Genomic DNA, 15,728 nt, shown 5'->3' with positions numbered 1-15,728 from the left:
TTTTTTTACCCCTTTTTCTCCCACTTTAGTGCATCCGATTTCTACCCGTCAATCATCCTCCCACTAATGCTGGTCCCTGCTTCTGATTGGGGGGGACGAGGCTGCTCCACGCCCCCTCCGAAACGTGCACAGCAATCGAACATCTTATCATCCACACTTGACGAGCGCAGTGCGGTACAGCGTTGTGCACGGAGGGCCACACCCCCTACCGCACTCCTTCCCCATCTCCGTGCAGGCGCCACCAACCAGCCAGCAGAGGTCGTAATCGCACTAGTCTGAGAGAGAGACCCCATCCGGCTTTAGTCCTGGTGAACAGCGTGTGTTTTACCGCTGCGCCACCTGAGCGGCAAGTCTGGGGAATTAGGGGACCAGGGTGGTACTTCAAACCAATGTGGGACATTTCTAGCCGTGTGACGTGTCGCATCGTCTCGCTGGAAGATCCCATCCGGCCCAGCATGTATGAGTGTACATGATCTGCAAGGATGGGTTCATACACGAATCGGTTGAGAGTGCCTTTCACACCTCATATACCCACCAAGCCAGCTCACCAAGGTCGAAGGTAGGTCATAATAATGTGACTCGACAGTGTAGAATAACAATATGAAAGAAATAAAACGAATTCTACGCACCAACATAAGCATCCTTCAGTCCGTCCGGTGGAATTCTATAATCCACGTCTTTATTGTGAAAGAAATGGAAAGGCTGAAAGGTGTCGAAGATAAAGTCTCCCAGGTATTCGTCCATGTAGACGGTGAGGATCCTGCGGTCAAAACTGTCTATTGCTCTTCCTCCATACATCACCTGGTTTAAATTCAGTCAAAAACAAGTAAAATAAATAAATAAATCTGTTATTATTAATTATGCTAGTGCACTGTTATTAAGATCCAGGGTTCGAACCAATAGGGTGTTATCAGCCGGTCTGACATCTACGTATAAATAGAAATGATTGGCTACGATGGTTTGGCGTCCTGTTCTGGGGTGTTTTACTGCATAGAGCCCAGCGATTCCAGGACATCTGGACCCACTGTGACCCTGACCAGGATAAGATGGTGGTGAAACATGAAATTGGACTAGTGGACAAAAAAAGGTGAAGCAAGTGTGTCATCAAACGGTTATCGCTACACCTGGGGTCAACACTTTATAAGCGTATCTGGACTCAGTCTTCTCCTGATAGCTTTCTTGCTAGTGTTCTTCAGCTTTGGATTCTGGGAACTTGGTTGGTAAACAGCAGGTGCAATCTTGAAGCTATTAAGAACATCCTTCAGTCTAAGGTTCTATCCATAAGTCGAGTGCAATTAAGTTTCCCTGTCTGTTCCTTTGGTGAGCGTTTGGTGTGGACTAAGTAGCTGGCATATCTGGTACTACATATCATAAGCTTTATCCACATTACAAGGCTTTGGCCACTCCTTAAAGACAGCTAATCGTGTCTGTATATACTGTAGACTCCGGACTGGCACCACTGGGGATTCAAACCTGGATCGCAGCTGTAGTGGGCTGTTGTAATTTACCACAATGCCACCCGAGCGCTAATATCATGATAACTGTCTTTTTTATGCCATTACCTCTCCAATCAGGTACTTGAGACTGTTCCATGGCATCTTAGAATCATCTTGGTTGTGAGCTTTGGTCAGGTAGGTGTCCAGGATCTCCATACAGACCTGAAACAATGACCACACACACTCGATTTTCCAGAGAAGTAAATAATACAGAATAAATAATATTCAAGGTAAAGGTACAACGATCAGACATAACATTATGACCACCTTCCTAGTATTGTGTTGGTCCCTCCAGCCCTGACCCGTCGAGGCATGGAGTCTGACACCTTTCTATCAGAACCAGCATTAACATCTTCAGCAATCTGAGCTACAGTAGCTACAGGCCAGCCTTCGCTCCCCACGTGCATCAATGAGCCTTGGCCGCCCATGACCCTGTCGCCGGTTTACCACTGTTCCTAACTTGGACCACTTTTGATAGATACTGACCACTTTTTCCACCGCCCATTTGTCCTGCTTCTAACATCAACTTTGAGAATAAAATGTTCACTGCCTGATATATCCCCCCCCACTAACATCACAGGTGCCGTGATGAAGAGATAATCAGTGTTATTCACTTCACCTGTCAGTGCTCATAATGTTATGCCTGGTCAGTGTACATTAGTTTATTTGAACCCTCTATAAACTAAACTTCTACGTCGGCGAACACTCCGCTTACCAGGAAGTCGGACTCGTTGAAGTCGTAGGGCACGTTCCAGCCGATCTTGCCATACTTGCGTCTCTCCTGAACCACGGCGTGGAAGAAGGCCAGCACGTAGACCAGGCTGCGGAAAGCCGGGTGAGGGCACTTCATCAGCGTCTCCAGCGGGATCTTGAAGTACGTGGCTCTCATGTTCAGTTTGAGTCCGTTGGGAGGTTCGGTCACCACCTGGACACACAGGGTGGATCGTTCATGTCTGATTCATATTATGGAGTATAGGGCAGTCGGAATGGGCAGTGGTAGCTCAAAGGTTAAGGTACCCTGAGCCCCTGAGCAGGCTTCAGAACTCAACTGCTTGCATTGTACACCATGACAATTGTAAGTTGCTTTGGATGAATCTGACTAAATACAATCCAAGCAATTAATAGTTTGAGGTCCTTGTTCCAGGCTGTGACAACCTTTATCCCAGCCACTAGTGCAGGTACCTTGACCAAATAGTAAGGGACGCATCAGTACAGCAGCAATGAAACCCATTCAAGTCACTGCCAATTTTGCCTGTTTGGGTACCTGGCAAGCTTGATAGCACTGGCATTTAAACTCAACAGCTGGAGATCTCAGTGGTGCTAGAATATTAGATCTGATCTCATCATGGCACTCAAATGGCGCCTTGGTGGCGTCTTAAACCTGGGGGCAGTCACTTGCCTGATCTCACACACACTGTTTTGACTAAATGGGCACAAATTCACACAAACACACTCCGAAATCTTGTGGAAAGCCCTGATAGAAGACGACTCCGTATCAATCTACATGCTCATACTGTATCAATGCCCAACATGCTCATGTGTAGGTGTCCACATACCTTGAGGGATTTCTGCAGGATGCCAATGGGAAAGTCTTTGATGGGGTCAGTGGTCAGCCATAGCCGGAAGTCCGGATGAGGCTTGGTGATTCTCTCCAGAGATTTCTCCAGATCTTTCAGCCACTTGACCAACAGATGACAGTTCTGAAGCATCAGCCACTGGCCCCGAGACACTGCGGTCTCCAGCAACTGCAGCGCAACCTGGAAACCAAGAGAAAAACAGACGCTAAACTAAAAGTGACCCAAGTTTGCACGATTCCCTGTATTTGCAGCCGTCCTGTGAATGCGTACCTTCTCCTGGCCCTGTCCCATAGCCAGAAACTTGAGTTTGCTGGTTCCAAAGCCAGAGCGCTCAGCCAGTTTCATCAGGTCGTTGGCCGGCTCGCAGCCAGGGCTCAGGATGAACACGATGGGGGAGTTTGGAGTGCTCTGCTCGAATATAGCTTCAAAACTGATCACTGGAGGCTGCACATACCTGAGAGAGAAAGAGACGGTTAGGCTAGCAAAACATTAGGAAGATATTAAGAGGGCCTCCAGAGCTTGATATTAATGGTTGCATATTGTCTGTGTGAAACATTAAGCATTCGGCAGCCAAACTCAGCCGTGACGACAGGCTTGATCTTTATCTTTTTCTTGTAATTCGATTTTCAGTCATCACAAGGGAACCGCCCTGGATTAGTGAGCTGCCCCTAATGCCAAGTTCACACTACATGACTTTGCAAGACGTCAGATCGCTGTACAGTTCACACTACACGACTGGATCTCTTGCAATCGAGAGTCTTTTAAGTCGTTGTGTATATTACACTACACGACTGATCGATGATATGGGATTACACCCTACACGATTTCAGAGGAATCGCGAGTCTATCTGGTCTCCCAAACTACGTTTTGCCCCTGTCCCACGTTTTTACACTCCTCCCCTTAATCCTGCGTTCTCATTGGCAGTAGTTCCACATAGCACTCGCTGACATTCGCAACCTGCTCGCAATGCCTTTCACACTACACCAGATATTTAACATGCTAGATATTTTTCTTAAGCCACTCGTCGTTTCGTCGTTGATCGGTTCACACATAGCGATCAAGAGCCAAGTTTCGATCCCCAAGCGAACGCCGAGTTGCTTCCGAGCTGCTACATCTAGCAGCGACCAGTCGGCGAGTGAAAATCAGGGCAAAAATCGTGTAGTGTGAACTAGGCAAAGGATGGGCGGCATTACGACCCTTTTCTAGTGAGAGCCCCACCCTTGGACCCACTCTGAGCATGGATACTCTGCGCTAGTTGGTGGGGTTCAACTCGGTTTTTTTGCCATCCCTGATTTGTTCTGGGTTTTCTTTTTCCCCCTTTTTTTCCAAGGAATTTTTTCTTACATTTGAAAGTCTACTTGGTGGTAAAAGTGCTTGTATTAGCTCTGGATGAATCCAGTTGCAACAGAAGCTACAGGTGTAAACCCACATCTGTCACTGGAAGTGAGTTAGGTGATCAGAAAATCAGAAGACCCAGAGATGAGTCCCAGGTAAGCTTTTAAAGCGTTTCCTCAGGTGTAATGAGGAAAATTTTAAGTGTAGTGTAGTCCAGGACTACACTTTCAGTCCGACCGTGCCCCCACCACCTGACAGGACCTTACACCAGTACTGTGAATGCCCACTGCTCCACGTCCAGTGTGAAACAAGAGTAGGTACTACATAATAATGGCATTATTATTAAGTGACTACACATTTTATCAATGAACTAAAGTTACTGTTTTAAGTGACAGTCCTCTTACATTTCTCCCATGGTGATGGTGACATAGTCACTGACAGCACGATACACTCGGTCCAGCCTGAAGCAACGCAGCAGCAAAAGTTTCTGGAAAGCTGTGAGGCTTTCTTTGTACCTCACAGGGAAAAGAGCCTGCTCTGGGCTGTCCAGGTCATACCACTAAGAGAATAAAGAACAATAAAGCTAGCATAGTGACTTTAAGTATCAATGATAAATGTGAATATGTGTGTGTGGGATTGAAATAAAACACATACATTCTTCCATTCAGCAGGATTCTTCTCTATGTCATCTATTAATGTCCCAAACTCTTTTGGGAAAACCTCATTCAGGCGCACAATATCCTCCCAGCCCTGATCAGGGAGCCAATCAAACGGCTTCTTCCTTTTACTCTTCTCCAATGACAGGTTTCCTATACATTCCAGGAGGAAAAATGCATTTTGAGTTCATTTTTGGAGTTTGAAGGGCATTTCAGCTCTGAACAGAAACGTGTGTGTTTGTTGTGTTGCTTTGTTACCTTTAAGAAAGAACTCGAGCTCTTCCTGAGGAGCTCGTCCTTCCGCCTGCTCAATCTTGATGGTCATGTTGAAGGAGAACAGCAGCTTGTGTCTCTCAAACAGCCCTGAAATGCAGCAGAAATCGCTCAGCACCTGCTCATGCTTAAATAAAGCCAGGTATGATTAACAGTACAGGTAGCATCCCAAATCAGATGAATAGGACACAAATTTCATGAAGTTCTTTTGACTTGGCGCTCGGTTGGTGCTGCAGTTTAATGTTCTAGCCCACCACCGCTGTGGTCTCAAGCTTCCTAGGTCACCCACACAGACAAGACTGGCTGTGTCTGAGGTGGGATGGTCGGATCAGACTAAATTGGTAGGGGGGAAATCTACAGCTGGTGTAGTATCTCACTATAACAGGGTGTAGTAACAGGTCGGAGTTTCTCACCGGTGCAGCCGTAATTGTAGACGTTGTGTGTGAGCGTGTTCATGATGTTCTTCAGTCTCTTGGGCAGGACGGAGTCGGGCAGCGATTTACGCAGTGAGAAGTCAAACACCTCGAGGAATGAGGCCAGCGAGTACTGGTACATGCTGTTCACCAGAGCCATCTCAGCCAGGACAAAAAACAGAATGGCACCACGTTTGGCCGCCGGCCGGTAGCCGTCCCGCAGCTTATCGATGTCCGCTGATGTCTTTTCAGCTAGCTTTAGTTTCTCAAACACCTGCCAGGGCAAAGTGAAGATATCAGAACTAAAACGGAACGAAGAATCCTGCATAATCAGGGCTAACAGAGGCTTAAGCTATAAGCAAAAACTTCAACATGTATTGATCACACAAGCAAGGAAAGGAAGAAAACAGACACTGAAGAGTTGTGTCTGAAAACCCAAACCACTCTGGGCGAGTGTGCCGCCCCAGAGTTGATGTCTTTCCTTTGTTTCTATGTTGCTGTTATTTTGGCCACGACTTTTGGCCAAGATTTCCTTATTACCCCTCATTACCACTAAACTTCCTTCACACCCAACACGCCAAGCGCAAGAAGGTCCTGGGTTCGATCCCCAGGTGGGGCGGTCCGGGTCCTTTCTGTGTGGAGTTTGCATGTTCTCCCTGTGTCCGCGTGGGTTTCCTCTCGGGTGCTCCGGTTTTCTCCCACAGTCCAAAGACGTACAAGTGAGGTGAATTAGAGACACTAAATTGTCCACGACTGTGTTCGATGTAAACTTGTGAACTGATGAGCCTTGTGTAGTCATGAATGTAAACAAAAGTGTGGGGCATGACGCTAAAATCCTAATAAACAAACAAACAACACGCCAACCTATACGGTCTATACGGAGCTTGATTTGTGCAAAAGAAACCAAATAGTTGCCTCAGAGTTAAAAACATATATATATATATATATATGTTTTGTTATGTTTACACTAGCCCACTACCACTGAGATTCACCAGCTAGGCGTCCATACAGACACGATGGGCTATGTCCGAGGGTGAGATCAGCCCAGAGTTTACCAGTGGAGCCCAGCGTGCCATGACCCTGATCAGAATAAGAGGGTTGATGGAAATGACATTAAGTTAAAAACAAGACTTGTTAGTGTAAAAAAATATAAACTCCATCGTTAGGAGGCGTGTCCACATAATTTTGACCCCATTTGACCCCCGTTTAGGGTATACCTGCCAAGGGATATTGCTGCCTGATCAGGATGAAGCCATTACTACAGCCGAATGGGGTCGATTTTTTTATAGTGAATTGATTAAAGGCTTTTTTAGGTGAAACTGCACCCGTGTGTATGAATCGGACAGTGGCTGGACAGACAGACCTCAGTAGCTTTGGACTTGGTTTCCTCGAGTGTCTGAACGAGCTCTACGTTGTCCAGCATGTTTCCTGTGGACGTAGCAAGCTCTCGGAGCAGAGAGTCCTCCAGGTCTTTGAGGAGGCGCTTGTTCTCGCTGGTCTCCTGAATCAGACGCTCCCGCTGCTCCTCCAGCTCCTTTCGCTCAAAGCCCACGATGACACTAAGCAGCTGATCCTCCAAACCCTTCAGTGTGACTGCAGAAAAATACAGAAAAAACACCACAGAGTCAGAAAATGAATGGAATCTGATATTAATATTAACAGGAGTTAATTCTTCCTCACCGGTGTAGTTGATGACCATGGCTTTGCCAAACACTGCTGGCGAATATCTGGGGTTGGCCAATTTGGTGTTGAGATACAGTTTGAAGTTTGGATCATAGTCGACCTCCTTGTCGCCCAGCACGATGACCTGCCGACCCTCTGCCCCTTTCACGTTCTTCTCCAGGACGTTGTCGATGACCGGGTCGATGTACTCGTCCACGTCTTGGAAGAGGAAGGTGAAGCCGTATTTGATGGCCATCTCCAGCTGCTTCAGGAAGTCTGGATCGTTGAATGAGGAGATCTACAAATATAATTGACCGTATTTGATTGCCATTGTGAAGTACACTATAGTGTCAAAAGTATGTGGACACCCCTCCTAATGATGGAGTGCCCACTTTTGTATATCATTTCCATCAACCCTTTTTTGATGGCCTGCCAATCCATCTATCTCGCCCTCGTATGCAGCCCATCATATCTATATCGACGCCTAGCTGGCGGATCTCAGCGGTGGTGGGCTAGCATAAAACACCACTGCACCACCTGAGTGCTTAAAATCACTTATATAAAATATAAGAAATGCTTTCAGCTTTAAGACAACAATTTGGGAAAGTCTGTTGTTCCAGCGGGGCGGCACAGTGGCTCGGGGGGTAGCACTGTCACCTCAGAGGGTTCGATTCAGAGGGTCCTTTCTGTGCGGAGTTTGCATGTTCTCGCCGTGTCTGTGTGGGTTTCCTCCGGGAGCTCCGGTTTCCTCCCACAGTCCCAAAAACATGCAGTCAGGCTAATTGGAGACACTGGATTGCCCTCTAGGTGAATGTGTGTGTGTCTGCCCTGCACAGAGCCCTGACCTTAACCCTGCTAAACAAGGCTGAACTGGGATGAATTAGAATGGTGACTGTGAGCCAGACTTTTTTTTCTTGGGAGTATTTCCCAAGAACACACCCCAAAATATACTTTTCACAGAAGAGTGGTGGCTGTTACAGCTGCAAAGGGAGACTGATGAGCTAACTGCTTGACTATAGTAGAAGGGGATAATAGTAGCAGTTCCATTTTCACACAGGTGATAAATGAATAAACTGAGATGTGTTTCATGATGCAGGAAACCTAACAGACCTTGAGGTTGTTCTTCTCCTCCTTCTTCTTGATCCAGTTGAGGGCTTGCTGTTGAGGGTCGATGCACAGGGGAAAGCGACTGGCTCTCATGGTCAGGATGCCGTTCTGCACGGACAGCTCATCGGGAGGGAGACCTTCGGACCCCCACCTGCATCGAAGCACAGAATGATCCCGCATTCCTCCTCCCCACATCATCTCACCATCGAACACAAACATGCCTGTAGTTTTTTATCATACCTGCTGATCTCCACTTCATCCGTGAGCAGGTTCTCTATACGGAAGGGCTGGCTGAGCGGGATGCCTCTCTCCAGCACGGCTTTCTGCCACACCCCGTACACCATCTCGCTACGGAAGTCCCAGCTGAAGGCTCCCTCGTAGCTCAGGAAGGCGGCGCAGATCAGACAGTCGCCCAGCAGACGCACTCGCCTCTTCTTCAGCTCCTCTAGATCCTCCGTCCAGCTGGAGAAAGTAGCCAAGTGGTCGAGGCAGGTGAAGATTACTTAATTAAAAATAGATGGGATGCTTGGGTGGTGCAGTGGTTTAATGCGCTAACCAATTACAGCTAAGAGTCTTAGCAAGATAGATACTTTATTAAACCAGAAGGAAATGAAGATGTTATTAGAAATATGAAGCCTTTGTCATATATACATATACACGCATATTCCAGTTTGTGTGGAAGGGGGGGTCAGAGCGCAGGATCATCCATTGTACGGCGCCCACTAAGCTACCACTGTCCCTGCTTCAGAATAGCAAGGTTAAGAGTTTGGTTCTACTATGCAGTTCTAGTAAGCGACTCTATTAAGAGGTTGGGCGCCCACACAGACGGGATTGGCTGTGTCTAAGGGAGGGACAGATCAAACGTGCTCCTCACTGCTGATGCAGTTGAGGCCTCTGCTGGCTGGTCGAGGCACCTGCATGAGAGAAGCACTCCGTGAGACCTCGTCTCTAAGGGGACGTTATAGGGATGTTGTAGCCTAGTGGTTAAGGTACTGGACTAGTAATCACAAGGTCGCTGGTTCAGGCCCCACCACCGCCAGGTTGCTGCTGTTGAGCCCTTGAGCAAGGCCCTTAACCCTCAATTGCTTAGACTGTATACTGTCACAGTACTGTAAGTCGCTTTGGATAAAGGCGTCTGCTAAATGCCAAAATGGTAAAGGTCTCTAGCAGGTGAAAAGAAGCGGTTCGCAGGGGTGCCTGATAATCTGCAGCTCTCCTCTGTCAGGGTGAGATTCTGCAGCACTGGAGGAAATTTTGGGAAATTCGCCAGTTGGTCAGTCCAATTAGGGAAATTGAGGTAACAGAGGTAGTTCAGCAGTTAAGGTACTGGACAAGTAATCAGAAGGTTGCTGGTTCAAGCCCCACCACTGCCAAGTTGCCCCTTTTGGACTCCTGAGCAAGGCCTTTAATCCTCAATTGCTTAAATTGTAAGTCTCTTTGGATAAAAGCGTCTGCTAAATACTGCAAGTACGGTGGCTCAGTGGGTAGCACTGTCGCCTCACAGCAAGAAGGTCCTGGGTTCGATCCCCATCCTTTCTGTGTGAAGTTTGCATGTTCTCCCCGTGTCTGTGTGGGTTTCCTCCGGGAGCTCCGGTTTCCTCCCACAGTCCCAAAAACATGCAGTCAGGTTAATGACTGAATTGCCCTATAGGTGACTGACGTTCAGTCCAGGTTGTTACTGTGTGCCTTGCGCCCATTGAAAAGCAAACGTGAACAAATTGGATACTACAAGATTCGAGAAAAAACTCAGGACCAAACCTTGTGAGACGATGGAGTGAAGAACAAGCACCTGATACTCTTCTAAACTAGTTATTTATGTGCAGGGCCACAATAAGGACCATATGCCCGGTCTGACGAGGGAAATAAGCCCTACAGACTGACCGTTTATTTTCTGATCCGAGCCCTGAGATGAGCTTGTCCGCGGCGATGAGCCTGCGCTCCATCAGTTCGGCCTCCTCCTGCAGCGTCTGCTTCTCCACCATGGCGGCACTGTATTTCTCTCCCAGAGCCCCCAGCTCCTTCTGGATGGCTGCTAGCTCACTCTGGATCCGCTCCAGCTCACGCTTGCTCTGGAAATAGTTCCTCTCCAGCCTGGCCACCTTGAAACAGAGCGACATTAGCCGGGTGGGTGCTGTTTTGGACATTTCTTTTCAGTATTTTCATTTTCATTGATAAATAATGGCTATTAAGATGCATGCACATGAGAAGCAGTGCACACCACTTAAGGAAGCACAGCGGCAGGCTAAGCAGCACCGCCACACTCCATATAAAACAACGGGATAGCTGGCGCAAAAGCGGTTCTGCCACTTCTCATGTGAATGCGCCCTCATTGAGTTTAGTCTAGATAACAAAAAGGAAGGCCGGGGAAACGCCACACCTTCTCTCTCTTGGGTTTGATCTCTCTGGCTACATCACAGTAGCCCATGACAGCCTCCACAAACTTCAGCATGCCAGAGCCAGCCTTGCTTATAGCCTGCATCTCCTCAAACGATGTGTTCAGGTTCTTCAGAAAGCCTAAAGTTAGGAAGTTATAGAAGTGGGTACAGAAAACCTGGTACCTGCATATGGTTGGCACCAGTAGGAGCGAATGGCACTGGCAGTCCTAACTCTGGAGCACCACTGCATGAAACAAATCCAACAGAAACATGGGTCTCACCTCGGACGGTCTTGACCTGACCACTGCCGATGGAGTCGCAGTCCATCTCCATGAGCGAACGCAAAAAGTTGGCCTCGGACATCATGCCCTTAGCTGTCTTCCAGCTGATCTCCTTGTAGCCACGCATGACCAGGATGCACTCGCACACCATCTGCACCTGCTTCGGTGGCTTAGCGAAAGATCTGCACATAACAGGGGGAAAGAAACAGAATAATAAACGGACGAGAGAGTTAATCAGAGTAGAGATCAGAAAGGACTTTGGTCTATAGTTTAATACTAAACACCAGTTACGGAATCATGTCCTTCTGGAAACTCATCTGTCTTATGACACTTTTTCAGGTGTCATGAAGTAACTGGCCTGAAAAAGCAAGCTGCCCTAGAGATGAACTCCAATAAACACCAAGTGTGGACCCACGCTGTGAGCAAGCTGTGCCAGTCTGTGTGGTAGGGTGCCGCTCATGCATTGTCGTCTCCGATTGGTTCTGGGTTTCTTTTCTTTCCTCTTTTTGTCGCAGGTGGGCTGAGCAATTTGCCATATTGTGACAACCATTTACATTCACATTCTCAGCATTTATCAGACGCTTTTATCCAAAGTGACTTACAGAACTGTGACAGTATATTGTCTAAGCAATTGAGGGTTAAGGGCCTTGCTCAAGGGCCCAACAGTGGCAACCTGGCAGTGATGGGGCTTGAACCAGCGACCTTTGGATTACTAGTCCAGTACCTTAACCGCTAGGCTACAACTGCCCATTTTATTTCTGCTCTATTCCTTTTCTATCAGTTTTCTCAGTTGTGGGCTGCTGATGTTTTTGTGTAATCCATTTATTACTGTGTTTGTTCCATTATTTTACCCCAATACACGATACAGTTTCAAGGTATTTTTTCTCATAAGGATGTTTGGGAAACCTGTTAATGCATCCATGGTCCTGTGGACTTGTATATATTTTAGGCTCATGTAAAATAATGGGGCTGTTTTTGACACTTATACACTGAAAAAAACACAAATCTAATATAAAAACACTGAAATAAAAAGCTGATTCTCACATTTTTTCAGAAGCTCGAGCTGTAACACAAGTTTAAAAGTGAAACAGGGAGGAAAATCCAGATAAACACAGATACACGTGGAGCTTTCAGAGTAAATCTGGTGGTATTCCAAAGTCATTCCTATAGAAAATAATTAGTCTATTAGACTAGTCCACCACCACCAGATCTATATTTGAATCTCAGCAGTGATGTATTGTGCCCAGTGTTTTCCAGAACCGAACCCACAGCATCCCTGACCACGACAAAGCATAATGCATATGATTAAAAAATGTGGACACACACTGACACACACATATAGACACACAACACAAACATGGAACTACATCTGATCCACAGAGCAGAAGGCTACAGATTGGGAAATTGCACTAAACCAGTTTAACCAGTGACATTTTTCTGCAGTAGTGGTCTGACATCTGGGAACCTTTTTCAAATATTTTTTAGGTTTTAAGCTTCACCAGGACTCGGTGGACTCACCTGATCTCTGTGACATCAGACTTGTCCAGATCTTGCAAGGCGAGTCGAGCTGCCTCCAATGCAGGTAGAGCTTCAGCCAGTGAGCTCTCAGCATCCTTCTTCTCCACCGCTATCACTTTATTCTGCTCCTCAATCTCCTTAGCCTTCTCCTCTGCCAGCTTCTTCTTCTCCTCAGCTTCAAGGAAAATAAACAGTCACAATTATTTTTAATTATTATTTATTATATGTAGCAAGAAACTCAAGCTGTAAAGAAATGATGTTGGATTTTTGCAGAATGCCATTAGTCCATTAGATTTACAGTAGCCATCTGGGATGGGGATGTCTGGGATGATGGGTACTGACCGACAGCTGTATTAGTGGAGATCTCCTCCAGCAGAACCTCACAGGCTGAAGACTTCTCGGCCAGGATGACTTTCTGCTCCGCCAGCTTGGTGTTAAGCTCGGCGAGCTGTACACTGGCCTCCTCCAACTTATCTAAACCTCCTTCCAAGCGCTTACACTGGGCTGCAATACACACAAACACACACACACACACACACACAAAACCCCTTAAGTACAAACACACCTTTTTAATCACTTTTTTATTGTTTTTTTCTTTATTATCTTTTTTCACCCAATCAAGGCTGTTGTGCGCCCTCTCCAATACGCTACCACTTCTTTTTACCTGCCAGAAGCATGGTAACAGAGCGCAGCTTTATTTTTGGAGAGCTATCTGTGATCATCCGCCCCACGTGCAGGTGCCTTGACTGGCCAACAGGGGCCGCACTTGCACCAGCGACAAGGAATTTTAGCCATAGACTGCATCCAAAATCGCATACTTTTTTTTTTGCCCACCACCACCCCCCCTCTTTGGAGGACCTTTGGTTCTTTATTACTAAGAGAGCATTGTCTTGCATATATTAGCCCTTCCCATCTCAAGGGAGGGTAACAAAAACAAGAGAAAATAGATGATGATAACAGTTCAAGAGAGAAAGGTGAGGGAGACAGAAGAAGAGAAATTATTGATTGGTAATTTAATCGCATAATTAAGCAGTATGTACTAGACTCAAGGCAGTGCGCACTGCTCGGCCAGTAAAGCGGTACGCTCTTACAGTATGCACATGATCATAGACGTACTGCGTCCACATTCTTACCAACGTCACGTGATGCATGACGTCACATCACCACAGTTATAACAATTTTTAAATCAGACAAAATTAATTCTGTCGTTCTCCACAGAGCTACTAATAACAATATTCAGGGATGTACACAATATCATAATAATATCATAATATTTTTACATTTTTGTCTTACTTACACTTGTAAACAGCCGACTCTCAGCTTTCCGCCATCTACCAGCTCCAGTTGAATTATGGGATAGATTATCGGACCGTACTGTACTTTGTTTGCATACTCAAAAATAGATGCCCATGCAGTAGGTCATCCGGGTACTTTTCACATACTGTTTAATGAAAACGACGTATTCGGACACATTACCCGCTCTCGTGTACTGCTTTCACGTACTGTTCAGTATGGAGGTATGCGATTTCGGATGCAGCTAATGAATCATGTGTCTGTGTAGATGCCCGGCTGGCTGATAGCAAAGCTGAGAATCAAACCTGAGAGCTCGAGAGCTCAGCACTGGTGTGCTAGCATACTCCTGTATTTAGACTTGTTTTATTGACTCAAAATCTTATCCAAAGTCACAGAAATTAAATCCTACTTCGCAGAGTCAGACACAAACATTCTTATTTATTTAATCAGCGCTTTTGCTGATGGCTTGGACAGTTTTATCCAAAACGTGTAATAACAGATAGAGATCGAGTCCCGGTATCATTTTTAATAACGTTTCCTCACCGAGTATGTACTTGTCCTTGTCCTCCAGCAGGTTGGAGTAGGTGCTGATGAAGTCCAGGTAGTTTTTGGGGGTCACGAAGTTACTGCGTCGCAGCTTCTGCTGGAACTGTTTACTGTACTCCCCAACAGAGTCGTGCACCATGCACACGTGACCGATCACTGCCTCTAAATGGGGATTGGGAATCATAGGGCTTTCTCCTGAGGACACAAACACACAAGCTTTACTATCAAAATCACGTCCATTTACACCAAATACAGTTCAAGCTAAAACAGGGAAATTTTAATGTAAGAAAAGGGGATAGGGTGATTATAATTAAATACTACCTTACTTCTACGATGTCATTTGTTTTTTCCTGATTATTTACTCGTACTTATGTACTATTTAATTGTTTTGTATGTATGTATTTCTGTTTGTCGGACCCCAGGAAGAATAGCTGCTATGGAAATAGTAGCTAATGGGGATCCAAATAAAACAATAAAACAGTAATCGATATGATAAACAGGTCCATTATCTTATTGTCGTCATTAAATACTGCTGTTAAAGACTCACCCAAGAAGGACTGAGCCACTGCATGTAAAGCCTGTGGGGGCCACGGAAGAAACCAGTCAATCCCAGTGTTATTCACCAGTCCTGAAGTAACCACACACATAACGTCAGATCACATGTAGAGAGGTCAGGCGGCTGTATCACACACTTCTCTATTTCCTCCTGTGTTACCTGGGAAGTTCCTGCAGCGGGTTCGAAGGACGTCCCCTACAGGAGACATGCCCAGCACGATGTGCAGATTGCTGGCGCTTTTGTTCACAAAGTACTGCCACACGCTCTCCTTGGAGGGACCCGAACCCATCGTCATAGCCTCGTCACGGAGCTGATTCAGCACCGAGTCCTTCTCGTCGTCAGGGAACAGGGCGGGAACCATCCCTGCATGAAGAGATACTTAGTATACTGATGTACACCGATCAGCCATAACATTAAAACCACCTCCTTGTTTCTACACTCACTGTCCATTTTATCAGCTCCACTTACCATATAGAAGCACTTTGTAGTTCTACAATTACTGACTGTAGTCCACCTGTGCCCCCCTTTTACCCTGTTCCTCAATGGTCAGGACCCCCACAGGACCACCACAAAACAGGTATTATTTAGGTGGTGGATCATTCTCAGCACTGCAGTGACACTGACATGGTGGTGGTGTGTT

At 46.4% G+C, this 15,728-nt stretch overlaps 1 protein-coding gene across 1 annotated transcript in view; it reads right to left on the bottom strand.

The window, feature by feature from the left end:
• The window catches only part of dnah10 (dynein axonemal heavy chain 10), a 61,467-nt gene that overhangs the window by 4,557 nt on the left and 41,182 nt on the right, over positions 1-15,728 (bottom strand). The window contains exons 53-73 of the mRNA XM_063018160.1: positions 15,248-15,451; positions 15,080-15,160; positions 14,530-14,727; positions 13,036-13,197; positions 12,694-12,868; positions 11,176-11,357; positions 10,897-11,033; positions 10,401-10,618; positions 8,760-8,981; positions 8,523-8,670; positions 7,431-7,710; positions 7,114-7,343; positions 5,751-6,024; positions 5,323-5,427; positions 5,063-5,217; positions 4,813-4,967; positions 3,344-3,527; positions 3,053-3,253; positions 2,212-2,421; positions 1,563-1,658; positions 630-801 (exon numbers count right to left, since the gene is read on the bottom strand). Coding sequence (XP_062874230.1) covers positions 630-801; positions 1,563-1,658; positions 2,212-2,421; positions 3,053-3,253; positions 3,344-3,527; positions 4,813-4,967; positions 5,063-5,217; positions 5,323-5,427; positions 5,751-6,024; positions 7,114-7,343; positions 7,431-7,710; positions 8,523-8,670; positions 8,760-8,981; positions 10,401-10,618; positions 10,897-11,033; positions 11,176-11,357; positions 12,694-12,868; positions 13,036-13,197; positions 14,530-14,727; positions 15,080-15,160; positions 15,248-15,451 — 3,789 coding nt within the window. The remainder of the gene's footprint in view (positions 1-629; positions 802-1,562; positions 1,659-2,211; positions 2,422-3,052; positions 3,254-3,343; positions 3,528-4,812; positions 4,968-5,062; positions 5,218-5,322; positions 5,428-5,750; positions 6,025-7,113; positions 7,344-7,430; positions 7,711-8,522; positions 8,671-8,759; positions 8,982-10,400; positions 10,619-10,896; positions 11,034-11,175; positions 11,358-12,693; positions 12,869-13,035; positions 13,198-14,529; positions 14,728-15,079; positions 15,161-15,247; positions 15,452-15,728) is intronic.

Source organism: Trichomycterus rosablanca, chromosome 21 (genome assembly GCF_030014385.1).
Source record: "Trichomycterus rosablanca isolate fTriRos1 chromosome 21, fTriRos1.hap1, whole genome shotgun sequence".
NCBI classification, from domain to species: Eukaryota; Metazoa; Chordata; class Actinopteri; order Siluriformes; family Trichomycteridae; genus Trichomycterus; species Trichomycterus rosablanca.
The sequence above is the reverse complement of the archived record's forward strand: the minus strand, read 5'-3'. Positions and strand labels throughout refer to the sequence as shown.